At 34.3% G+C, this 22,042-nt stretch overlaps 1 protein-coding gene across 3 annotated transcripts in view; it reads right to left on the bottom strand.

Annotated features, from left to right (window-relative positions):
- Positions 1 to 20,282, bottom strand: part of NBN (nibrin) — a 43,590-nt gene extending 23,308 nt beyond the window's left edge. Inside the window, exons 1-8 of one of the 3 annotated variants that reach the window (XM_007182116.3) lie at positions 20,148 to 20,282; positions 18,161 to 18,291; positions 16,864 to 17,012; positions 16,251 to 16,410; positions 13,386 to 13,489; positions 7,399 to 7,516; positions 6,589 to 6,782; positions 1,322 to 1,419 (exon numbers count right to left, since the gene is read on the bottom strand). In XM_007182116.3, the coding sequence (XP_007182178.1) occupies positions 1,322 to 1,419; positions 6,589 to 6,782; positions 7,399 to 7,516; positions 13,386 to 13,489; positions 16,251 to 16,410; positions 16,864 to 17,012; positions 18,161 to 18,291; positions 20,148 to 20,184 (991 nt within the window). In that variant the 5' untranslated portion in view covers positions 20,185 to 20,282. Of the gene's footprint in view, positions 1 to 1,321; positions 1,420 to 6,588; positions 6,783 to 7,398; positions 7,517 to 13,385; positions 13,490 to 16,250; positions 16,411 to 16,863; positions 17,013 to 18,160; positions 18,292 to 19,545; positions 19,707 to 19,790; positions 20,003 to 20,147 lie in introns of those variants that run through there. The other 2 variants (XM_057532367.1, XM_007182117.3) reach the window with 2 other exon arrangements.
- Between the last annotated feature and the right edge of the window lie 1,760 nt (positions 20,283 to 22,042).

Raw genomic sequence — 22,042 nt, 5'->3', positions numbered from 1 at the left:
AACTCGTCTTTTAGCCAAAGTCCAATAACTGCTGACAAATAGCTATAAAAAGAACTTAGGAGGCAAATAAATGTATAAAGAAATACCAAATGGATGCACACATAGCTAGACAAAGAAAAGTTACAAGGAAGAATAAACGTAAAAATATCTAAGGTAAAGAAGCGAGAAGGAAAGAATAAATGAACCATCTTCTTGATGGCAACATCAGCTTATCAAGAAAAGTTGGGGAATGAGTTTTAAAAAACCAAGGGGTAATAGCTGCCCTGAGTAAACTGGCTTTTGTGATAGTCAACACTGAGATGATTATAATAGGTATTCTTCCTCTCTGTAAATGGCATCACCACCCAACCAGCTACTCATGCCAAAAGATTAGGAGTTGTTTCTAAATCCTCCACCACGGGCAAGATGTGCTGGGTCTAGTTCCAAAATTTGGCCTGAATTTATTTGCTTTTCTGCATCTCTACTACTACCACCATGGTCCAAGGCACTAGGCTCTCTCTCACTTGGACCTCCACAACAGCTTCTACTCATATCCCCACTTCCATTTTGGACCCCTGGAATCCATTCTCCACACAGACACGATTTTGATCTGTTCCTTCTACCTGGAATTCTGCTATCCATATCCTCCCATGGCTGCCTTTTCTCATCATTCAGGACATGTGAGGCTCAAATATGACATCTTAAGTGAGACTGTCCCTGACTACCAATCTAAAATAGCCTGCTCCCAGTCACTATCACATCATCTTGTTTTAGCTTTCTCTTTGTACTTGGCCTTAACAGAACTTATCAGATATGTTTGTTTGCTTGTTAACTGTCTGAATCCTGACTTTTAGAATTTAAAGTTCACAATAACAGGTATCTTGTTTACTTTATTCACCACTGTATCTTCAGTACTTACAACTGTGCCTAGTACTTGGCAGCCACAAATATTTATCAAATGAATAAATGAACAGATAAACATATGACTTTTAAAAGACGGTGAAGACGGTCACCCCTGGCAAGTATAATGTACATACAGGAACTTCCCTGGTGGTCCAGTAGTTAAGAATCTGCCTTCCAATGCAGGGGACGTGGGTTCGATACCTGGTTGGGGAACTAAGATCCCACATGCTGCGGGGCAACAAAGCCCGTGCGCTCTAGAGCCCATACGTTACAACTAGAGAGGAGCCCGCATGCTGCAACAAAGATCCCGCATGCCACAACTAAGACCCGATGCAGCCAAATAAATAAATAAATATTTTAAAAAATAATGTACATACAGCCAATCATCAATTTACACAATAAAGTTGCTAAAGAATCAATAAAATAGTATTTTAATTACCTGTACTGGGCTGGCCCTGAGGATCACAGTAATTCTCTGTAGTAATGAAAATAACTGCCAATCCAATTTCTGCTTCAGGAATAGGTCTAAGACCCTGCCTGTTGGAATAAAATAGTTTAAGTATGATGATATATTAAAACTAACAACTTTTATTAAGATGATGTCAAACTGAATCTATCTTTTTCCACCCCCCCAAAGTGATATCACAATTTTATGGTACAGAGAGAATTGCAAATACCTATAGTACTAGCTTATTCACTGGAGCAATGTTACATTGGGCAAGTTCACCACCTTTTAGTAATTCAGTTATTTCATCTGTAAAATAAAGGTCTAGAGTAAAGGATACAGATCCTTCCAGTTCTAAAACTCTATAATCTTCATAATAATAGTAATACCCAGATGAAGCAATAAAATAGATTTTTTAAAGCAAATCTATGATTACTAGAATCCTAAGATAAAACTTAAAAGAGAGAAAAAGAGGGGAGAAGGATAAGGAGGGAGAAAAGTACAAAGAACTAGAAATAAGCTACATCTATACGTATGTTAGTAAATCAAATCATTTTACCAAATTTACATGTATTAATGAATCTTCTTATTAAAGGAATCTTATGGTGAACCTATCTTGTTATTCTGTAATGTGAATAATGACTGATTTTATCAAACAAACATAATTTAATATAACTTAATAATGCTATATAGAAACTGCACCTCAAATTTTAAGAGCTTTAAAACTCCTTTTAATACTTATTGTAGAGATATTTTAAGTGGTTGTAGTACCTTAACAGGTCATTTTCAAATGCTTAACATTAGTTTTTCTGTTAAGTTTTTAAAAAGATGATTCTAAAATGTATATGGAAAAATAAAAAGCCAAGAATAGCCAGGATGCTTCTGAAGAAGAGCAGAAAGAAAATATTTGTCCTACTAGATATGAGGACTTAAACTGTTATAGTAATTAAGACAATGTAGTAAACGTGGTATTAGTATAAGAAGAGACATATTTCTCAATGGAAAAGAAGGCCAAAAACATTCCCATGCATGTAAGGTCCCTTGGTATAAAACAGAATCAATTCCAGACAGATCAAAAATAAATTTCAAAAACAAAATATCAAAATACTAGTAAAAATTAGTAAAAAATATAGGTGAATATCTTTTTGATCTATGAGTAGAAAAAGATCTCTTAAACAAAATACAAAAAGCACTGACTATGAAAGATTTTTAAATTTTAGGATATTAAAATTAAGGGCTTTCATTCATCCACACAATAAAAAGATAATTTACAAAGTGGTAACAGATTCTGCAATCTTTTATGTAATCACATAAAAGTGAAAAAAGGATTAATGTCAAGAATATATAAAAAACTCCTACAAATTAAAAAAAAAAGGCACACAAATATGCAATAACCATACAATCCAGAAACTGCACTCTTGGGCATTTATTCCAGAGAAATGAACACATGTTCACAAAGAAACCTGTACATGAATGTTCATATCAGCTTTATTTGTAACAAAAGCTGGAAAAATGCAGACGTCCTTCAATGGATGGATGACTCAACAAACCATAGTATATCCATACTACAGAATATGTAAAATATACATATGTATATGTATTTTAAGTGGCTGTCGTAGTTTAAAAGGTATTTTTCAAATGCTTAACATTCATTGTTTTGTATGTATTAGTTTAACTTAGACTTGAACTCTAAGTGAATTTATAATAACACACAAAAAAAGATTTTAAAAAGTGTTATCATCAAGTGATCACACACACCTACTTGTATTTCAGGCAATTCAAAATTGATATTTTACTACCCTACTAATACTTTTGAAACTATACATATATTATATCATGAAAATTAGTTACAAAGATTGGCTATATAAAACAAAATACACATTTAATAAGCATGTTATACAGACATACATCATCTTAAATGGGGAAATACTGGAAGCATTACTTTTAAAGTCAATAGTGAGATAAATATGGCTACTATCACCACTTCTATCCAGCAGCTTTGGATGTCCCAGTTGGTCCAAAACCAAGAGAGAGAATAAAAGAGAGAGAGCAGTACCAGAGGCATAAAGGATTAAAAAGGAGGAGAGTAATATTATTTACAGATGATATGGTTTATACAAAAAAAGACTATAAAGTATTAGAAATAAAAGGGGAGTCCAACAAGGTGGTGGGATATGAGATTAATATCAATGTCAGCTGAATTTCTATATATCAACAGTAAACTAGAAAATGTAATTAAAGAGACAATATCCATACCATGGTTATCCATACCATGAAACACTACTCAGCAATAAAAAAGGATGAACTACTCATACAGAAAACCTAGATGAATCTCTGAGGAATTATGGTGAGTGAAAAAAAAAAATTCTAAAAGGTTACATGCTGTATGATTTCATTTATATATCACTTTTTTAATAATAAATTTTAGAAATGAAGAAGAAATTAGTGGTTGCCAAAGTTTAGGGACAGGGAGGGGGAGGTAGGGAGGGGTGTGTGGTTATAAAAGAACAACATGAGGGATTCTTGTGGTGATGGAACTGTTCTGTATCTTAACTATGGTGAATACACGAACCTACACATGTAATAAAATTATATAGAACTAAATACACACATGTACACTACACACACAAGAACACATAAAACAGGGGAAATCTGTATTTAAAACAAAAAAAGATTACAATTATCCCAATAGAAAACTGGGCAAGAGACATGTATTTCACAAAGATGGAAAAATTAACATCTAATAAACTTTTGAAGAAATGTTAACCATCACTGGTGATCAGGGAAATACAAATCAAAATCACAAGATATGATTATATATCCATTAAATTGGCAAAAATGATAGTCTGAAAATACCGACTGTTGAAAATGATGTGCATCTAACTTAATCTCTTATATACCGTGGGTGGGAGTATAAAGTGGAAAACAGTTTGATACTGTTGAGTGTTCTAACCCTAGTAATGCGGTAATATATCCCAAAGAAAATCCTGCACAAGTACCAATAGGAAACATACAAAGATAATCTCAGTAGCAGTTTACAATAATAAAAATTTATTTAAAGTAACTAATTAAATAATTAGTGAACAAAATGAATGTGTATTATTTATAGTTCAGTGATGACAGTGTATCATGATCCAAAGATTATGATTCATTCAATTTTATGCAAAGCTGTGGAACAGGTGAGAAGAGGATAAGGCACAGGAGGAGAGGATAAAGAGAAAATAATTAAATTAGTAACAGGAAGAGGTCCCAAATATGGGCTAAGACATTGGGAAAATATCTCAGCAAGAACAAAAATCAGGGTTATATTGTTCCCCTAGACATCTAATCTTTTTCAGAGATATTTAATTTTAATCACTGATATCCTATACCCACTTCTGACAACTAATCAGTAGCGCCATGGCACTAACCAATCCCAGTGTTGCCCTATTGTCTGAAATTCAGTCAATAGCTGACTTTACTGGTTTGATATAACTGTACCTTCAATTGCTATCAATGGCTTGGACTAAATGGACAGGTGTTATTTTAAGTGATAGTCTTTCTCAAACTGTAAAATTGTCCTCTCTCCAAGAACAAATTGAAACAGGAGCCAGAGACTACAGAACAAAATGTCATCTCATGATCAAGTCACCAGCCTCTGAGCAACCTCTCACTCCAGCAAGGCAGCGAGATGTAATGGTAAAGAGCATGGACTCTGGAACCAGACTGCATGCGTTCACATCCTGGCTCCTCTGCTCGCTCCCTGTGTTCTACTCAAATCCCCTTTTGCCCTCTCTGCACAATGGGGACCATAACAGTAAAAATACACATGATTGTATGAGGATTAAATGTCTTAATATATGTAGAACTCTTAGAACAGGACCTGCTACAGTATACAGTATTATGTAAGTAAGCTATTATTGCTATTGTTCAGCATGGCTTTTAAAGACTGGTAAACTGGTCATAAGTAAAATACTGCCTGAAAGAAGCCTTCTCTATTTAAAATAAACTTCTCCCCTCTGCCCTGTTATTCTGTTTTCTTATACACATTTGTAGTTATCTGTTTACTTGTCTTTATCTGTCTTTTCCTCTAGACAGTAAGCTCCAGTGGTGGCAGGGTCCATAGCTATCTTGTTAACCATTATATTCCCAGTGCCTAAAACACAATAGAATCACAGTATATTTTGGTTGTAGTAGTAAGATGGTATTTTTGTTAAACAAATATTTTCTTTTTCACAGCAGTTAACACATCTCCTTTAAGCAAAATATTTATGGGACACACGACTGAAATTTTACTTTTTACTTTGGCAAACCCATTTAAAAAAAAAGCAATCTTCATGGTCAGAAAGACTCCTGGGTCAGGAAAAATGAATACTGTGGAGAGCTTATTTGTATGGACTTTTTAGACATATAAATACCCTAGGCCCTAACTATTTTTTAAAATATTTATTTATTTATTTCGCCTCGCTGGGTCTTAGTTGTGGCGTGCAGGATCTTCTAGTCGCAGCATGCAGGATCTTTAGTTGCAGCATGCGGGGTCTTTTAGTTGTGACATGTGGGATCTAGTTCCCTCAACAGGGATCGAACCCAGGCCCCCTGAACTGGGAGCGCGGAGTCTTAGCCACTGGACCACCAGCGAAGTCCCGGCCCTAACTATTTTTCACTAGGTGAACAGAAATTCAGTCAACGGACTGCCAAGGCTGATTTTTTTACTTTGTGCTTCAAAAATGCTAAGATTATTAACACCAGTAAAGAGTCCAGGAAAAAAATCCTTGCTTTAGTGCTTTCAAACTGCCACCCCTCCACACTACAAACACTATTCTAGGATACTTGATACTTTCTTTCCTGCTTTCCCATAACAGCCTATATAGCCATAATAGCCTAATTTTTATACAAATTTTCAATGGGTAATAATCAAGGGAAAAATACATTCCAGCTTGAGGCTATTTCAGAACAATTTTACATTTGAGTTTTAACTTACTCAACTACATATTCTAGAGAAAAACAAATACTGCTTTATTAAGAGAGGTATATTCTGCAAATTCTATTAAAGTAACAAAAAAGCGGCAGAAAATAAATATTGAGATAAAACTGTCATGGATAAATATATTCTATTTCTAGCATACTAAGTCACAATAAATTTCCAAGTACCATACACAATAAAATCTTTACAATAATTCTTGTATATACCTTTACATTATTATGTGGAGTGCAAAAAAAGTTACATATAAAATCACCTACCTGCCCTGTTTTTTTTTAACTAATAAAGAATAATTCTGTACCTCTGCAGTATATCCATAATGGAATGAATCCATTTTTTCTGAGAGTCAGGAATTAAGGTCTGTGAATCTGTTATTCCTACATCAACAACACAAGTTCCAGGAGCTGAAAAGAAACTATCTTCTTCTTCATTGTCTTCTGTTATCAACCTAGTGTCTCCTCCTCCAAATACAACTGCTGCACTTAATTTTTTATGCTAAAAATGGAAAGAAAAAGAAAAAAAGTAATGAAATAGCCATAATTAATGTCTTGAATACATTCTTAAAATTATAAGAATTTGATTTGGGAAGTAAAATATAAGCAGAATTGAAGAAGAATTTAGTTTATAATACTTCCTGAGAGGACAATCTGAGCTTCCACTCTGAGAAAATCCCTAGTTCACCAGGTACCACTGCAGCCCTGGAATCCTTACATCATCTACAGCTCCTCTTCACACAGTACTGTAACTGTGGGTTTACTTGCATGATTTTTCCACTTGTAACATTAACTCCTGGAACTCTCATTTCAGCACACAGAAGACATTCAACAGCTGCTTACTAACTGAACAAGTTAGCACTTAAACCAAAGTTTTTGGTCTCCTCCTTGTACGTATTTATATAAACTTAATTAATAAGCCAATTAAGAGATATTAAGAAATGCCATAGTCATATACATGAACGCTGGGCAAGTTCTGGTGCCTGGGTAGTTTTTTATTTCACTTCACACTTCTACACAAAATCTCAAAAGGAAGTGCATTAACAACTATTGACAACAGTAATAATTTATCCTAGTTTATAACATTTTCTTTACAAAAATTTAGCTTACAACATTACCTGTTTGGCATTTAGAAAGACAAATGTTTTCCCTTTAAAGATCTGTTTTCTTTCCTGTCGTCCTGACAGATCAATATTTTTACTTCCAATAACTGGTTCATCAATAGGTGGGTAAAAACTATAAAAAATAAAATAAAGTACATTCTAATTATACACTACACTGTATGTGTAACATTAAATTTGTAAATGGAATGGCAATCTAGACACTAGAAAGGCTTAATTTCTATAATACCGTTATATTATTAAAAAATTAAGAGCTTTATCTGGGACGTAAGGACCGAAAGTGCCTAAACACTTTTTCTAGAAATATGGTGACAGATGCCACACAGAAGAGCAGAACTCTTCTTTATTTTCTAAAACTATATAATGCAAAAGTAGACAATCATAACAAGATACAATTAAATATATATGAATCAAACAACTTACGTAAATTACAAATGGTTGAGAGAGAAAAAGTAATTAAAAAGTTTTTTAAAAAGTAAAAAAACCAAAACCAAAAAAAAAAAAAAAACCCGAATGGTTGAAACATCAACCATTAAAGATCAAATTCTATTAGCATGTTGTGCTTGCTTAGGAACCAGTAAGTATTAGTAATAATGTTCATATTGTAATTCTATGAACTACTGCTATAAGTGTTTTGTTACAAATCTCTTTGGAGAAGCTCAGGGAATTCTAAAACCTACATTTTGTCAGTTTAAATAAAATTCCCAAAGATTTAAAAACACAGTCTTTTAGCTCTTTAATGTAACACTATAAACACATCTTAATAATCCATAGAGATTAGGGAAAAGAAGAAAATAGAGAAGTAAAATCAACAGATAATTCAGTCCATAGTTTCAACTTTCTATATAACCAGATCGTTTGTTACAGCTATTCATAACTGACCAGACTTTTAGTTTCTCTATCTTCTAGTAAAAATTATTAATGTTCATGGATAGAAAGACTCGATATTGTCAACATGTCAGTTCTTCCCAACTTGATCTATAGATTAAACACAATCCCAGTAACTCCCAGCAAGTTATTTTGTGAATGTTAACAAACAGATTCTAAAGTTTACATGGAGAGGCAAAAGACCCAGAACAGCCAACACAATATTAGGGAAGAAGAACAAGGTTGGAGTACTAACACTACAGAATTCAAGACTTAATGTAAAGCGGCAGTAATCAAGAGAGTGTGGGACTTCCCTGGTGGTGCAGTGGTTAAGAATCTCCCTGCCATTGCAGGGGACACGGGTTCGAGCCCTGGTCCGGGAAGATCCCACAAGCCACAGAGCAACTAAGCCCATGTGCCACAACTACTGAGGCCCGCGCGCCTACAGCCCGTGCTCCGCAACAAGAGAAGCCACCACGATGAGAAGCCCGCGCACGGCAACGAAGAGTAGCCCCTGCTCGCTGCAACTAGAGAAAGCCCGCGCACAGCAACGAAGATCCAATGCAGCCAAAAATAAATAAATTAAAATAAATAAATTTTAAAAAAATTAAAGATTAAAACAAAAAGAATCCGCCTGCCAATGCAGGGGACATGGGTTCGAGCCCTGGTCCGGGAAGATCTCACATGCCACGGAACAACTACTGCTTTCTAATGAGAAAAATAGCATTTTAAAATTATCTACAGCTTTGTGTTTTTCACACTGTCATTCTTAATTTTGCCACAGATAATAGCTAACAGTTAACTACAGTTTAGTTCAATGAAGAGTGAACATTTGTTATACCAAGTCACATTCCATGAGAACGATATGCAATTAGCTTTCCAGAGTTCTAACTTTTATTTGTGTGATTCTTTGATGTTTGGTTCCTCTACTAAGTGCCAAGATGGTAGAAACTGTAATGCTTTTTGGCTCGTCATTATATCCTCAGGTCTATCTTGCCTGGTTCAATAAATATTTGATAATAAATAAACTGATAGTATAAAACAGAAATAAAAATTTCACCTAATAAATTAGAAGTAGACAGAAAGTAAAAACATCCCTCAATACAAATGTGAGTATTAAAATTCTGGGACTAGAAAAATGTATTTTGGTTTTCTTTTAAAAACATTGATAAATTTGAGCCCCAATACTCAATAAGACTGATCTTGAAAGGAAAAAAAAACACCGTATTATCAAGAATCGAATCAAATGTTGGAGTCATACATACATATACATATATATGATATATATACATATATCATATATATAATACAGTGATAAATAATAGACCATGTTCTGGAACTTCATATACATAGAAAAATCTTTCTCTCTTTAGTAGTATTAAGGATGAAAACAAGAAAGGAGAGACTAGTCATAAATGTGAAGAAAACATCATTAAAAAATCAGTATTTCTGAAAAATTACATTCTAGAAGTTTTAAAGCATCACTGAGGCTATAGTGATTTGACAGCTAGTAATAAAATTGGAAAACAGTAAATTAACTTGGCAGAGACCTAGGTTAGAGGCACACTGCCTGAATACAAGGATACCACAAATATAAAGTGACCTCTAACTTCTATAATGAAAAAATTAAAACATTTTTTGGCATACTTACACAGAAACTTCAAGAGCTACAAATAAAATAATTATGCTTTATTAGGTAGTAACTGGTACATATTATTCACAAATTCTATAAAATATTAATCTAGAAATATTGACTTTTTCCTATATACATTTTATAACTTTATATAAATTCTTCACATGATGTTCAATAAATTTTATCTAACTCAGAGCACATCATCTTCACTTCTGTCCCAAGATTTTCCAAATACAGAATTTTTCTGAATTCATGTATAATTCTGGCTGTGGAAACTATTCCAAGCCACAATATTTCTTTGCCCAACATCTGGATAGCTGTTTATTTCATTAGTACCAAAGGTACATGTTCATGATTTCTAGAACCACATACTTACTATACTGCTTTTTTTTTTGGTGATCTCTAAAAGGTTTGAATTACATTGGCATCCACAACTTGTAAATCTGAGCTTGTATCTCCAGGAAGAAAATTTCTAGTGTGTGTTAAATTTCTTTGCTTTAAATTTTAATTGATTATTTAAGGTCAACTCTACAAGCTTCCTAAACTTTCATTTACCAAGATTGTTTCATGCTAATGTGTCTCTTGGGTCTGAGATTTTATTACAAGCTAGTAAGTTAACCTATTCCTCTTTCATGGATGCTGGCAGAAGACACAAGACTCCTGGGTCAGAGACAAAGCAAGCAGCAAGCCTCAGTGTGTTTGCAGCAGGTCTCCTTCCATGCCAAGTCCCCTGAGGATGACACAGAAGGTACATACTGTGGGTTATGTTACAGGAGAGGTATATACCATGGGTAGTGTTACACTGAACTTGGGAATCCACCCATTTTATAACAAGCTATAAGCAGGCCTGCTCTCTGTCCTGGGAAGGAGATACTACCTCATCCCTCCAGGTTTCTCACTGCAAACATAACCCTGAGAAATGGCCTGGGTATAGGGCAGTCACGGCCTTTCATTCTTGGCATATCCAGCAAGTTTTGTATGATGTAAGGACTCTCTCCCAACAGTGTTTTCTGAAAACAATGCTGCTTGTTGTTTGAAATAAATTGAGAAAGGGAAACTCCTTTTTTCTCTTGAGGATCATTTTTTTTACATTCAGACATATATAATATTTTAATGAACTTCCTTTATTAGAGCATAGAGTATCAAAATTAAATACTTCTTTTAAATATAATCTAAAAATGACTTCACCTACATTGGTACTTTGATAACAGTATAGGAAAATTAGGTATCACAAACCATATCAGGTACTTTATCTTAACCCTTCACTTACTCTGTTTTGTGGCAACAGTGCAAAGATGCAGACATAACTGTATGTACCAAAAAGTACTACACATTTTGTTAGGTAAAAATATTATAGTATGCCTCCTAATTTAAATTCAGGACTAGTGATAATGCTTTTACAGAACTAAAAGAACAGGTAGTTATGTAATAGAAGAGCCACCACAATTTATCTCATATCCCTTTTATAACCCATCCTACTACTATTTAATATCTTAAATTTAATCATTTTTCTATTTAATTGAGTATGTAGTCAAATTAGTCTTCAACAAACATATCAAAATGGATCCCAATAGGTATAGCAATCTATTAAGGCAAAAAACTACGTATTTTAAAATAGTATTAAAACTTGATTATCAGTTGCTATCATCAAACATGAACTAATGTAATAGTCTTTCCTGGTTAACACTGAATTAGGAGTTATTGAACAATCTTAGAGTAGGGATGTTTTACTATAGCCATCTAAGTTAATACAGTCACAAATTGAAGCCAGAAAAAAACTATGCCTAACCTAAAGTAAAAAAAACAAAAAACAAAAAACCAAGGTTAAATACACCTGAGAATCTGAACAAATAAGTAAGAATCAATGACTAATTCTAAAAACTCCAAGACCATAAAACATATCACCAGTAGTAAAAACTTAATCAGACCCCTCCACTCTTAAGTAATCTAGAATTAACAATGGTTTATTATCTGTAACAAGAGTCATTATTTATAGGATTTATCAACTTTTCTAGGGAGGGTCATAAATAGGCTTCAGGGAAAAATGTAATTCTGTTGAAATACTATGTAAGTTGGTAATAAGTGAAGTTTCTAGAGGAGAGACCAGTGCTTTCATTTTCTCACAGGGGTCTAGGACTCAAAAAAGTTTAAGAATCATCTATTTTAAAATCTCAGGAATTCCCTGGTGGTCCAATGGTTAGGACTCTGCGTTTTCACTGCCAAGGGCCCAGGTTCAATCCCTGGTCAGGGAACTCAGATCCCTCAAGCTGCTTGGTGTGGCCAAAAAATAAATAAAATAAAATCTGAAGATCTCTTTCCAGAAGAAAGCATATTTTCTGTTAACCAGATTATAAAATACAAGAAACCTCCCAAATGAAAATTAAAAACAAAGAAAAAAATCTGATATTCAGTTACTTTTAAAAGCAGATACATATTATCAGGTAGAAATAGTTCCTAAAAATATCTGCACTGGGCAAATTAGCTTATAATAGCTAGTAATATTTTTAAATTGGTAATAAAATACTTAGCTTGAATAGGTAATACTTAACCTAAATTGGGTAATAAAATACTTAATTTGCATAGAATTTTAGATTTTTAAAACCTCCTCAAATCTATTATGCCATATAGACTATAAGCTACTGACATACATTTTAAGCAAGCATGTTCTTATGCTGACTAAAAACACCCACCGTTTTACAGTCACCAGTATTTTAACCATGCAATCTGAAAAGAAAAATCACAAATATCTTCCTCCTCAACCATAGCTTATATTACTGCAAACATTACTAATACAATACATACAGTGGATAGATCCTTTAGTCTGGTGGTTCACAAATTTAGCAGAGCATCCAAAAAATTAAATAAATAATCAAGCTACTATGAATCTTCCCAGATATTGCAATTAGCTACATTTCTTTTAATAAGCACCTATTATGATGCCAGGCAATATGCTCAGACTTTATGTCTACCACTAGTTAAGATGAATAATAATTATACTAATACTAATAATACTAAATACTTAAACACTCAGCAGGACAGGTATTAGTCTCATTTTTCAAAGGAGGTAACTGACACTTAGAAGAAATCAGCTCAATTCCCAAGGCCACAGTGCTGTTAATATTCTGGCCCAGGACTCTGAGGCTCCACAACAGGGATGCTGCACCACACAATTCCTGGTGTCCTGCATGCATGATGCCCAGCATTGTCATGTGTGCTCTACTGATTTCACCTCTATGTTATTACTGTCCTTCAACATTTTCCTTTAAATATTGGCACATATGTAACATTTGTTTCACGGAGATAAGGAACAATCACAAAGAACTGGGAAACTTTCTTCACATACTGACAAGACAACTTCATTAATAATACTGAACTGTAACATTACATCCTGAAACAGTCAATAAAGAGGGAATTAACCTAAATAAAACCAGTGCTATCATATTTTGTATGTCATATTTTATTATATTTAAAATACGCAATATACCTTTCAATTTCTGGAGGCTGTTTCTTGGACTGAACTGTTTTAAGAAATTCAGTAAAATATTCTGGTTTTACAATCGGACGCCCACAAATGAGTGCACATATTGTCTAAAAAAGAAGAAAACATGTGAATACATATACTCATACCCTAGCTGTTTTAAAGATGTAAGTTATAGACTACAAGAGGCTGTTCTATTCTGTTTTTCCTCCTGTCTCTCTATATTTATAAAGGAGACACAGTCTATAAAATAGAAGTCAGTATTGGTCACTGCCTAGTTTTAGTATAAAAATCCCTGTATTATCACTTGATTATTAGAAGCTACCAATTACAATACGGGGTGGGGGACAGATTGGGAGTTTGGGATTGACATATACACAATGCTATATTTAAAGTAGATAACCAACGAGGACCTACTGTATAACACAGGGGATTCTGCTTGACATTCTGTAATAACCTAAATGGGAAAAGAATTTGAAAAAGAATAGATACATGTGTATGTATAACTGAATCAATCACTTTGCTGTACACCTGAAACTAACAAGGTTGCTAATCAAATATACTCCAATATAAAATAAAAATTAAAAATAAACAAACTGTGGTAACTACAATTCATGTAAGTCAGACCTTGCAAAGCAAAGGCCTATATGCTAAAATAGCAATAAGATTGTTGAAATAACAAATAAATGTAACATACAGGCAAGTATCAATAAACAATAAACAATCATTATTAAAGGTGGAAAAAAAAAGAAGCTACCAATTACAATATTAATTTAAAAACTGCTTGGGGAGGGCAGAACAACATAACATAAAACACAAGTCAATTTAAAAATGTATACCATTTTAAAAACATTAAAATGTACATCTTAGAATTAAGGAAATGTAACATCTGCCCTAGAGAAGACAATAACAAGAGATAAACATGAGAGAGTTCTTTCAGCTTAATGGCCTTTCAAACTGATTTTAATTATGGAATAAAGTGTTTTTAAGAAAGTAAATAAAGGAATAACTCTTTAGTGTTGGACAAAAGCTGAAAATAAGTATATACAGATGGAGTGGGGGAAGAAACTTCAACTAGCAAGTGAATTAAACTATAAGCCTCAAATACAATGTATCCATAAAATTTGAGACAGGTTAAAAAATACCATCACTGACAATGAAAATAAGATTCAGCATAATTCTAGGAAAAAATCCAACTAAAGAATTGGTAAGAATGCTTCTAATAAACATGGGAAATTACCTAAATGTGAGCAAGCAATTTAGGGTATCTCTCAAGAGTGGAATCTGTAAGTTATGAACCTCAAATATGAATGAAATAATTGACTCCTTGCATGAAGCAGTAATGTGCAATTCAACACTGGACTGAGTAAACTCCAATACATGTGATCCTGGGCAAAGGATTCAATTGCTCCATGCCTCAGTTTCCTCTTCAGAAAATAAAAACTGAACTGAATGCTCTTTAGGTTACCTTTTGGTTCTAACATTCAATGATTTCAAAAACATAAACTAACCTGTATTTTTGGAAAATTTACTAAAAAAATAATATAATGACAAAATATTTTTTGCACACGATTGATCAGAAATATTGAAAAAGGAGTATTGCTCTGCAAGCCTTTGTTGGTATATATACAGTACTCTCTAATATCCAGGGACTGGGTGGCCATTAGCATCCTAGTCACTGGAATACAGTGTACTATGGTAAATGGATGCTAGTTTCCAGGTCTGTCACAGACTCAGTAAAATATCTTTCAAGACCATCTAACTGCCTTTGCTCTTATTTCAAACACACCAAGCAATGGCATGATTACCTATTCCATTTCTCAGGTACCTTGGTATCTTCAAGGGGACCATGTTGGAGTCTACATGTAAATATTCTGGTCACTATAAAGATACATCCGTACTATAAACTGATAAATGGACATTTTGAATTATGAATCTATTATCTGGGTTTATTAGCATAAATTACTATTCAGGAGGCTAATCACTCTGCTGAATTTATAAATCAATTTCATAAACTAACAAAGATGAAACAATCTTTGATCCAAGTTTAACATGAGGTTCAACCTGAACAGCAAGCCTTTCTCTATGACACCTATTTAGGTATAAGACACATATTCTAATTTAATTAATTATATATTAAAGGATTTTTGTATCATCGAATAAAGGAATCTAAATATCTGTTGCTTTTCACTATAGATATTAACCTAAAACAATCTCACATATCTATAGTCAACTTGCTGAAGGAGACGAATCACCTCCCAATATCATTCTTCAATTAGTTTTGGATTAACCAAATCTGAAGAAGATGCAAAGTCTGAAAACATACCAAAATATATCACTGCTTTGACAAATAACATATATCTACATATCTCTAGATTGTGACAATACATTAAGGTAATATTGTAAGAACCTAAAGTCTTTGTGATTAGGGTCTAAAGCCAAATAAGAACTAAATAAAAGAGCATGAAACCATGAGATGGTATCAGAGACTGGAGGAAGGAAAGACATGAGCTGCTAACTTTGAAGACTGGCAGTTGATCTCTAATTGCTTTGCTTTTAGACTGAAAACACAAACTACACGCTGTAATAACTTCTTGGTGAAAGGATAATATAAATCATTTAAATGCTAAATCAATATCTGAAATATAATTTCATGTGCTTTTGCTTGCCCCAGATAATAAACAGTGTTTCTGAAAAACCATTCTAGCCTATACGGTAGATATGGGGTTGGTTGGCATATATACATCTACAACTAACAGTTCTGATAGTTTTAAAGCAAGTGACTTTTAAAACATCCGTGTACAGTGGGTAAAGGAATAAACTTAAATTCAGAGAACTTACTTTAACATAATAACAAGGCATTCAACTTACTTTAATGGTAACTTTAACTGATACCATGACAAGGTGAGTACATTCCTCTGTCCAATTGTTTACAGTAAGTCCTCCAAGTTGCAATACAGCTTGACTTAAAGCAGTTTTCCCAGAGACATCTAAACAAGAAGAGCACGCAACCAAAGGTTCATACTCTACTCTGTAAATGAGAATAAGTTACATAAAGTTATCATAGTTATAGAGATGGCAACTTATGGTACTTTAAACTTTAAGCTCACATCATATGCTGTTATTTTGATTTTTACGTATTACTAAACTTTCTAACTTATGAAATTATCACTTCCTAAGTCTTAAGTCACAATTAAGAAAAAAACAATGATCAAAGTTTAACATTATACTTTGACCTATGCAGAATCAAACAAAAGTAGTTCCCATCAAGGTTCTTAGGGCCCACTCAAACTCTCATTCACTCTTTTCACTATCTATGATTAATAAAAGGTACTAACCACGTGTGGTGCAAAGTTCACTACTGTCCTAAGTAGGAACTAAATAGACTGGTTCCAATTCATTATCCATAAATATCCTTTTCCTTTAGAATCTGATTGATGCAAAATAAAGCTGTCCATTTTAATATCAATTTAAAAATTCTTACTTGAATTTACTTTCAAACACTCCAAAGGTAACTCTATCCCCTGTCTTCAAAATTCGGGAAAGGCCATTCTGCATTTTTTCCTCATTAACAAAGGTACCATACTTAGAATTATCTTTTATTGTCAATACAGGGATTTCATCTGTTTGACTCTGAAAAAAAAAAAAAATCAATAAATAATTCAAAGTCTCTTACCACTCAATAAATACTATTCCTAAGGGGAAAGGTTTCAAAACAAAAGGTTGATAACTTCTGGAATAGGTGATACGTGGCTAACCTCCCAACACCGTAGGCAATACAGTTATTGTTTTGGTTGCATGCAAAGAATGATCACTCAACTAGCAATTAAGAGAAAAATGTCAATTCCAGAATCACTCCTCTTAGAACATACATTTTCTTTATTTTTGTAAGTCAGTGGAGATTTTCCTGACCCCTAACAATTTGAGAACTGTTTGCTTTTGTACAGTCTGTTCATGTATAAAATGACAGCTTCATTCCTAAGGTTTCTTTTTTTTTTAATTATCAAAATCACATAGTAAAAATCAGTCCAATGCAAAAAGGCTAGAGTGTCTGACTTGCAGTAACAATTTTATTTTTTTCTTTAGGATTTTCAACAATGTTTTTCTATACCTAAAAGATTACAGACACAAAACCTAAATATTACTGAACAGATCCAGCATTTGCCAACATGCAGTCTTTGCTCAAAATAATGGCTTTTCTTTCTTAATTACCACCAGCATTACCATTAGCACAGCTATTTGTGCTTTTACAACCTACCTTTATTATTAAAACAACCAACACACCAAAACAAACTCAAAGCCATTCAAACGAGCTGTGGGGCATATACAACAGCTGTTTTCCCTAGTAAAGCAAATCGATTTCCCTTGTGAAAACCTAAGATATACGGGAAACACCGGTGTTCATATGGCTGCATTAACTCATTAAAGCAGGAGTCATGATGGTCCATTCACTGCTCTATTCCCAGGCTTTGGCACAGTGATTGACACACAGTAAGCACTCAATAAATGTTCAAGTAAATAAATATAAATATGTTCTACTTCCCCTGAGTTTCTAAATCACTAAAACAAATAGTAAAATACTGAAACAGAAACTTTAAATCTTAAATAAACAAATATCACCAGTACCACTGCCCAAACGTCCTTAATTTTGTTAACATTTAAAGAAAACTAACAGCTTTATAAAAAGTCTCCCAAATTCTCTCTTACATATACACTCAAGGTAAACTTTTGTGATTTCAATCCTCTTACTGTCAGCTAGTGAAATAAAATTAGTAACTTACCAGGTTAGTTACAGAAAAGTTAGCAGTTAATACAGCATGATTTCGGCTGATTGATTGATCATCTTCAATTAGAATGCCACAGTTTTTCCTTCCAACAATGTACTCAACACCAGCCAAAAGTCTGTATGGTTCTAGGAGAATTTTTTTAAAAAGTAAATTAACAGGTACGCACATACATAAACATGTATTTATGATATAGATATGGCAAATATTTAAACATTTTTATTTTGCTATTTAAATGCTAATAATCAACTTTACGTAAATCAAACTTGTGTTTTCCAGTAAAGCCTCACTGAAGGAGGCAAAACTAAACAGATAGAAAGCTCTACCATTTTTCTAACAGGAAAACAATTTTGTCAATGCTTGCCCAAATTAACTTATAATTTAATGCATTACCAAATAAAATCACAACACTATGTTTGGAGCTTGATAAACAAATTCAAAATTCCATCAGGAAAATATAATGTGAAAAACTGTCCAGAAAAATGTGAATATTATGGGAACTTCCTCTACCAGGTGGTAAAATATGCCACAAAGCGAAAGCAGTTAAAAAGTATGGTATTGGATCAAGAGTAAAAAAATATAGATCAATGCAAGAAAAGTCCAGACCAGATTCAAGTGCATAATTTGGGGATTTTTTTTTTTTTTTATGTTAAAGGTAGCTTTTAGAACAACGTGAAAAGGTTATTAGTTTAAAAAAATCTGGAAATCACAAATTGTTGGAGGAACAGCATGTACGTTGAAGACTTGTAGAGTTTAGTCTGGTACCACTGGAGTGGTAGAGTGATTAGGGCAAATAAACTAGACAAGTAGAAAGGAGTCCAGGTAAACCTTGACCAGACCTGGATTATATTTTATTAATCAGATTCTTAACCTAGAGTGGACTCTTTCAACGAAAAACTTTTGTGTTGGTTTCCCTACATTTTTCCTAGAAGGATGGCACCCCATAGCTTCCATCAGATTCCGAAAAGAGTTCAAGATCCCCCAAAAGTTAAGAATGCCACCCACTGGCGCTAGGGGCATTTTTCTTCTGCTACCTCCTTAAAGGAACTCAAAGAGCCAGCCACAGGCTACAACTGTTTCTGGAAACTGTTCCTACTGTGTTCCACCTTGCAGTGCTCCAAGTCCACAGTGAAACTTGATCTTTGAGTCTCTATAATATTTTTTACTATCTACAGTATTTTTCCAGTATTTATTTTCCTTACCATTAGTTTGGCCCTCTCCATACTTCCTTACACTGTCAATCCATTTAGCCTCTACATAGATCTTTTTTTCAATCATAATGTAAACTTCCGGAGGGCAAGGCCAATCATAGGCTATAACTGCTTATCTAATCAACTAATAAGTGCTTACATATATTAGGCAACCAATTTACATGCAATTACCATTTTCCTTTGCTAGAAATGCAGAAAAAAAAAAACTTTTTCAGTTGTGATGACAAAACGGAAAAAGGCTCCGAAACAAAACCCAAATTATGCTTTCCTGTAGTTGCCATTTACACAAGTCATCTCCGTGGCTCCTCACAATAATAAACAATGCGCTCAAGACAGAGTCATCGAGTCTTCCAGACTCTTAACTTATTCTGGGTGCTTCCTCAAAAGCTTAAAACGCTAGGTGTTGTAACATATACCCGGTCAAGACTCAATCCGGAAGACCATTTAAGTCCGGGTCAGAGCTAGTCCCGCCAGAGAAGTTGGTCCCAACCACGGAGAACTTGGCGGTAGACCGGGCGGAAAGGACCCGGCGGTCACTGAACGGTCCAGTATCGCATGCCTCCTCCCCCGGTCAGACCAAAGCCTGGTTCGCAAGCACTGCGCACCCGCCGAGAAAGACCACGCGGTCCCCACAAGACAAATGCGCGGCTTCCGCACCAGCTTTCGCAGCCTCCCAGGGCGAGAAGGGACCGGAAGTAACGATCCGCAAACCCTGTGCCCACCGCATCCGCTCCCGGGAAATCGGTCCCCGGACATCTCCCTACCGCCCTTACCTCGGGCAGGGCCCGCAGCTGGGAGCAACTTCCACATGGCCTGGAACACTAGGGTCTGGCCGATGTGCGGCAGCGTAACCGCGGCTGACCGACGTGCGCGGCCGCAGCGCCAGCGATTGGCGCGGACTCCGGGACGTGCGCGCTCTCGGAAGCCACACCTGCCTAAGAAGCGGAGGGATAGACAGAAGTGCGGCGTTGGTGCCTGGTCGCCACCCTGTGGTTAGGAAAGGAATAGCGCAATGTGTATTGAAATGTGCTGTCTTAAAAGGATCCCATTTTAAGGTGTTCAACGAATACAAGATTATCGATTTTTTTCTGATTGTGAATGGAAATGATTTTAAAAATCAGCTTCAAAGCAACGTAAGGAAACTTTCTAATTAAAGATATTAACGTAGTGACCAGTTACATATCTCCATGCATTTGCAATTGCTTAAATTGCGGTCATTCCTTCGTATGGATCCTAATGATTGTGATAATTATGGTGAAGATAAGTATTTCACTCCAATTATTTTTACTCTTCTCCAAGCTCAAATAAAGTTCTCCTAATTTCTCTGTTTCATAATGTTGCACTTTCATCTAATCAGTAGCTAAGTACTGGGGAGTTTATCCATCCTTTCCATTTCTACTTGTACCGAGCTGGTGCAAGCTCTTCTCAATGCTGTAATAGCTTCCTAATCCTTCACCACCCACCTCCTGCACTAATCCATTCTACAGTCTACACACTACAAAGTAAACACCCTAGAGTACACTTCTGATCACATAATTTTTGGTTTTCAAAAGCATTCTGAAATGAGAAGGAAAAAAGATGTCACTTTAAAAGGCTGGTTTATGAAAGGCTCTGTTATGAACATAGATGCAAAAATCCTATACACAAAATTAGTGAATTGAATCAGGTGGTATATAAAAAGGATAATCATGACTAAGTGGGACTCATTCCAGAAATAGAAGGGTGGGTGTTAACTGGGGGAAAAAAATAAATGTAATTTACCAGAATAACAGGAAAAAGGGGGCAAAATAATGATCATCTTGGTAGCTGCGGTAAAATCATTTGATAAAATTCCACATTCATTCATTTATTCTCAGCAAAATTGGAATGAAGGGAACATTCTTGATCAGATAAAAGGCATCTACCAAATAACTGCTGCTTACATTATACTTAAGGTAAATTATTTCATGTTTCCCCCTGACATCAGGAATGAAATAAGGACATACTTGCTCTTACCACTTATTTTAAACATTGTTTTGGATGTTCTAAGCAATGCAAAAGGGAAAAAGAAAAGGCATATGGATTGGAAGGGAAGAAATAACAGTCATTATTCACAAATAACATGATCATGTACATTGAAAATCTAAAAGAATTGAAAAGTATATTTAATAAGGTCACTGAACACGTCTAAAAAATTCAGTTGTATACCTTTATTCCAGAAAATAAATAGAATGTGACACTTAAATAACTAATTATAGTAGCACCAACAGTCATCAAATACCTTATAAGAAATCTATCAAAAGATGTGATACAAAACATTATTGACTACAAAAAACTACTGACAGAAATTAAAATAAGTTCTAATAAATTCAGGATAATATACCATGTTCGTGGATTGTTAAGATGTCATTTCTCACAAAATTGATCTTTCTATTCAGTGAAAAATGAATATAAAAATGTCCCAATTTTTTGAGTGGAAATTGATAAGCAGTTTCTAAAATCTATATGGAAATGCAAAGGCTGAGCATAGCCAAGGAAATTTTGAAGAAGAATAAAGCTGGAGTGTTTACAACTACCAAGTATCAGGAGGTATTTATAAAGTTATATTGTCAGTGTTCTGTTGACACGAGGATAAAAAATAGGCAAATGTGTCAAAATAGACCTAACCCATGTTAGGTCACCCATGTTG

Source organism: Balaenoptera acutorostrata, chromosome 17, assembly GCF_949987535.1.
Source record: "Balaenoptera acutorostrata chromosome 17, mBalAcu1.1, whole genome shotgun sequence".
Lineage (NCBI taxonomy): Eukaryota > Metazoa > Chordata > Mammalia > Artiodactyla > Balaenopteridae > Balaenoptera > Balaenoptera acutorostrata.
The sequence above is the reverse complement of the archived record's forward strand: the minus strand, read 5'-3'. Positions and strand labels throughout refer to the sequence as shown.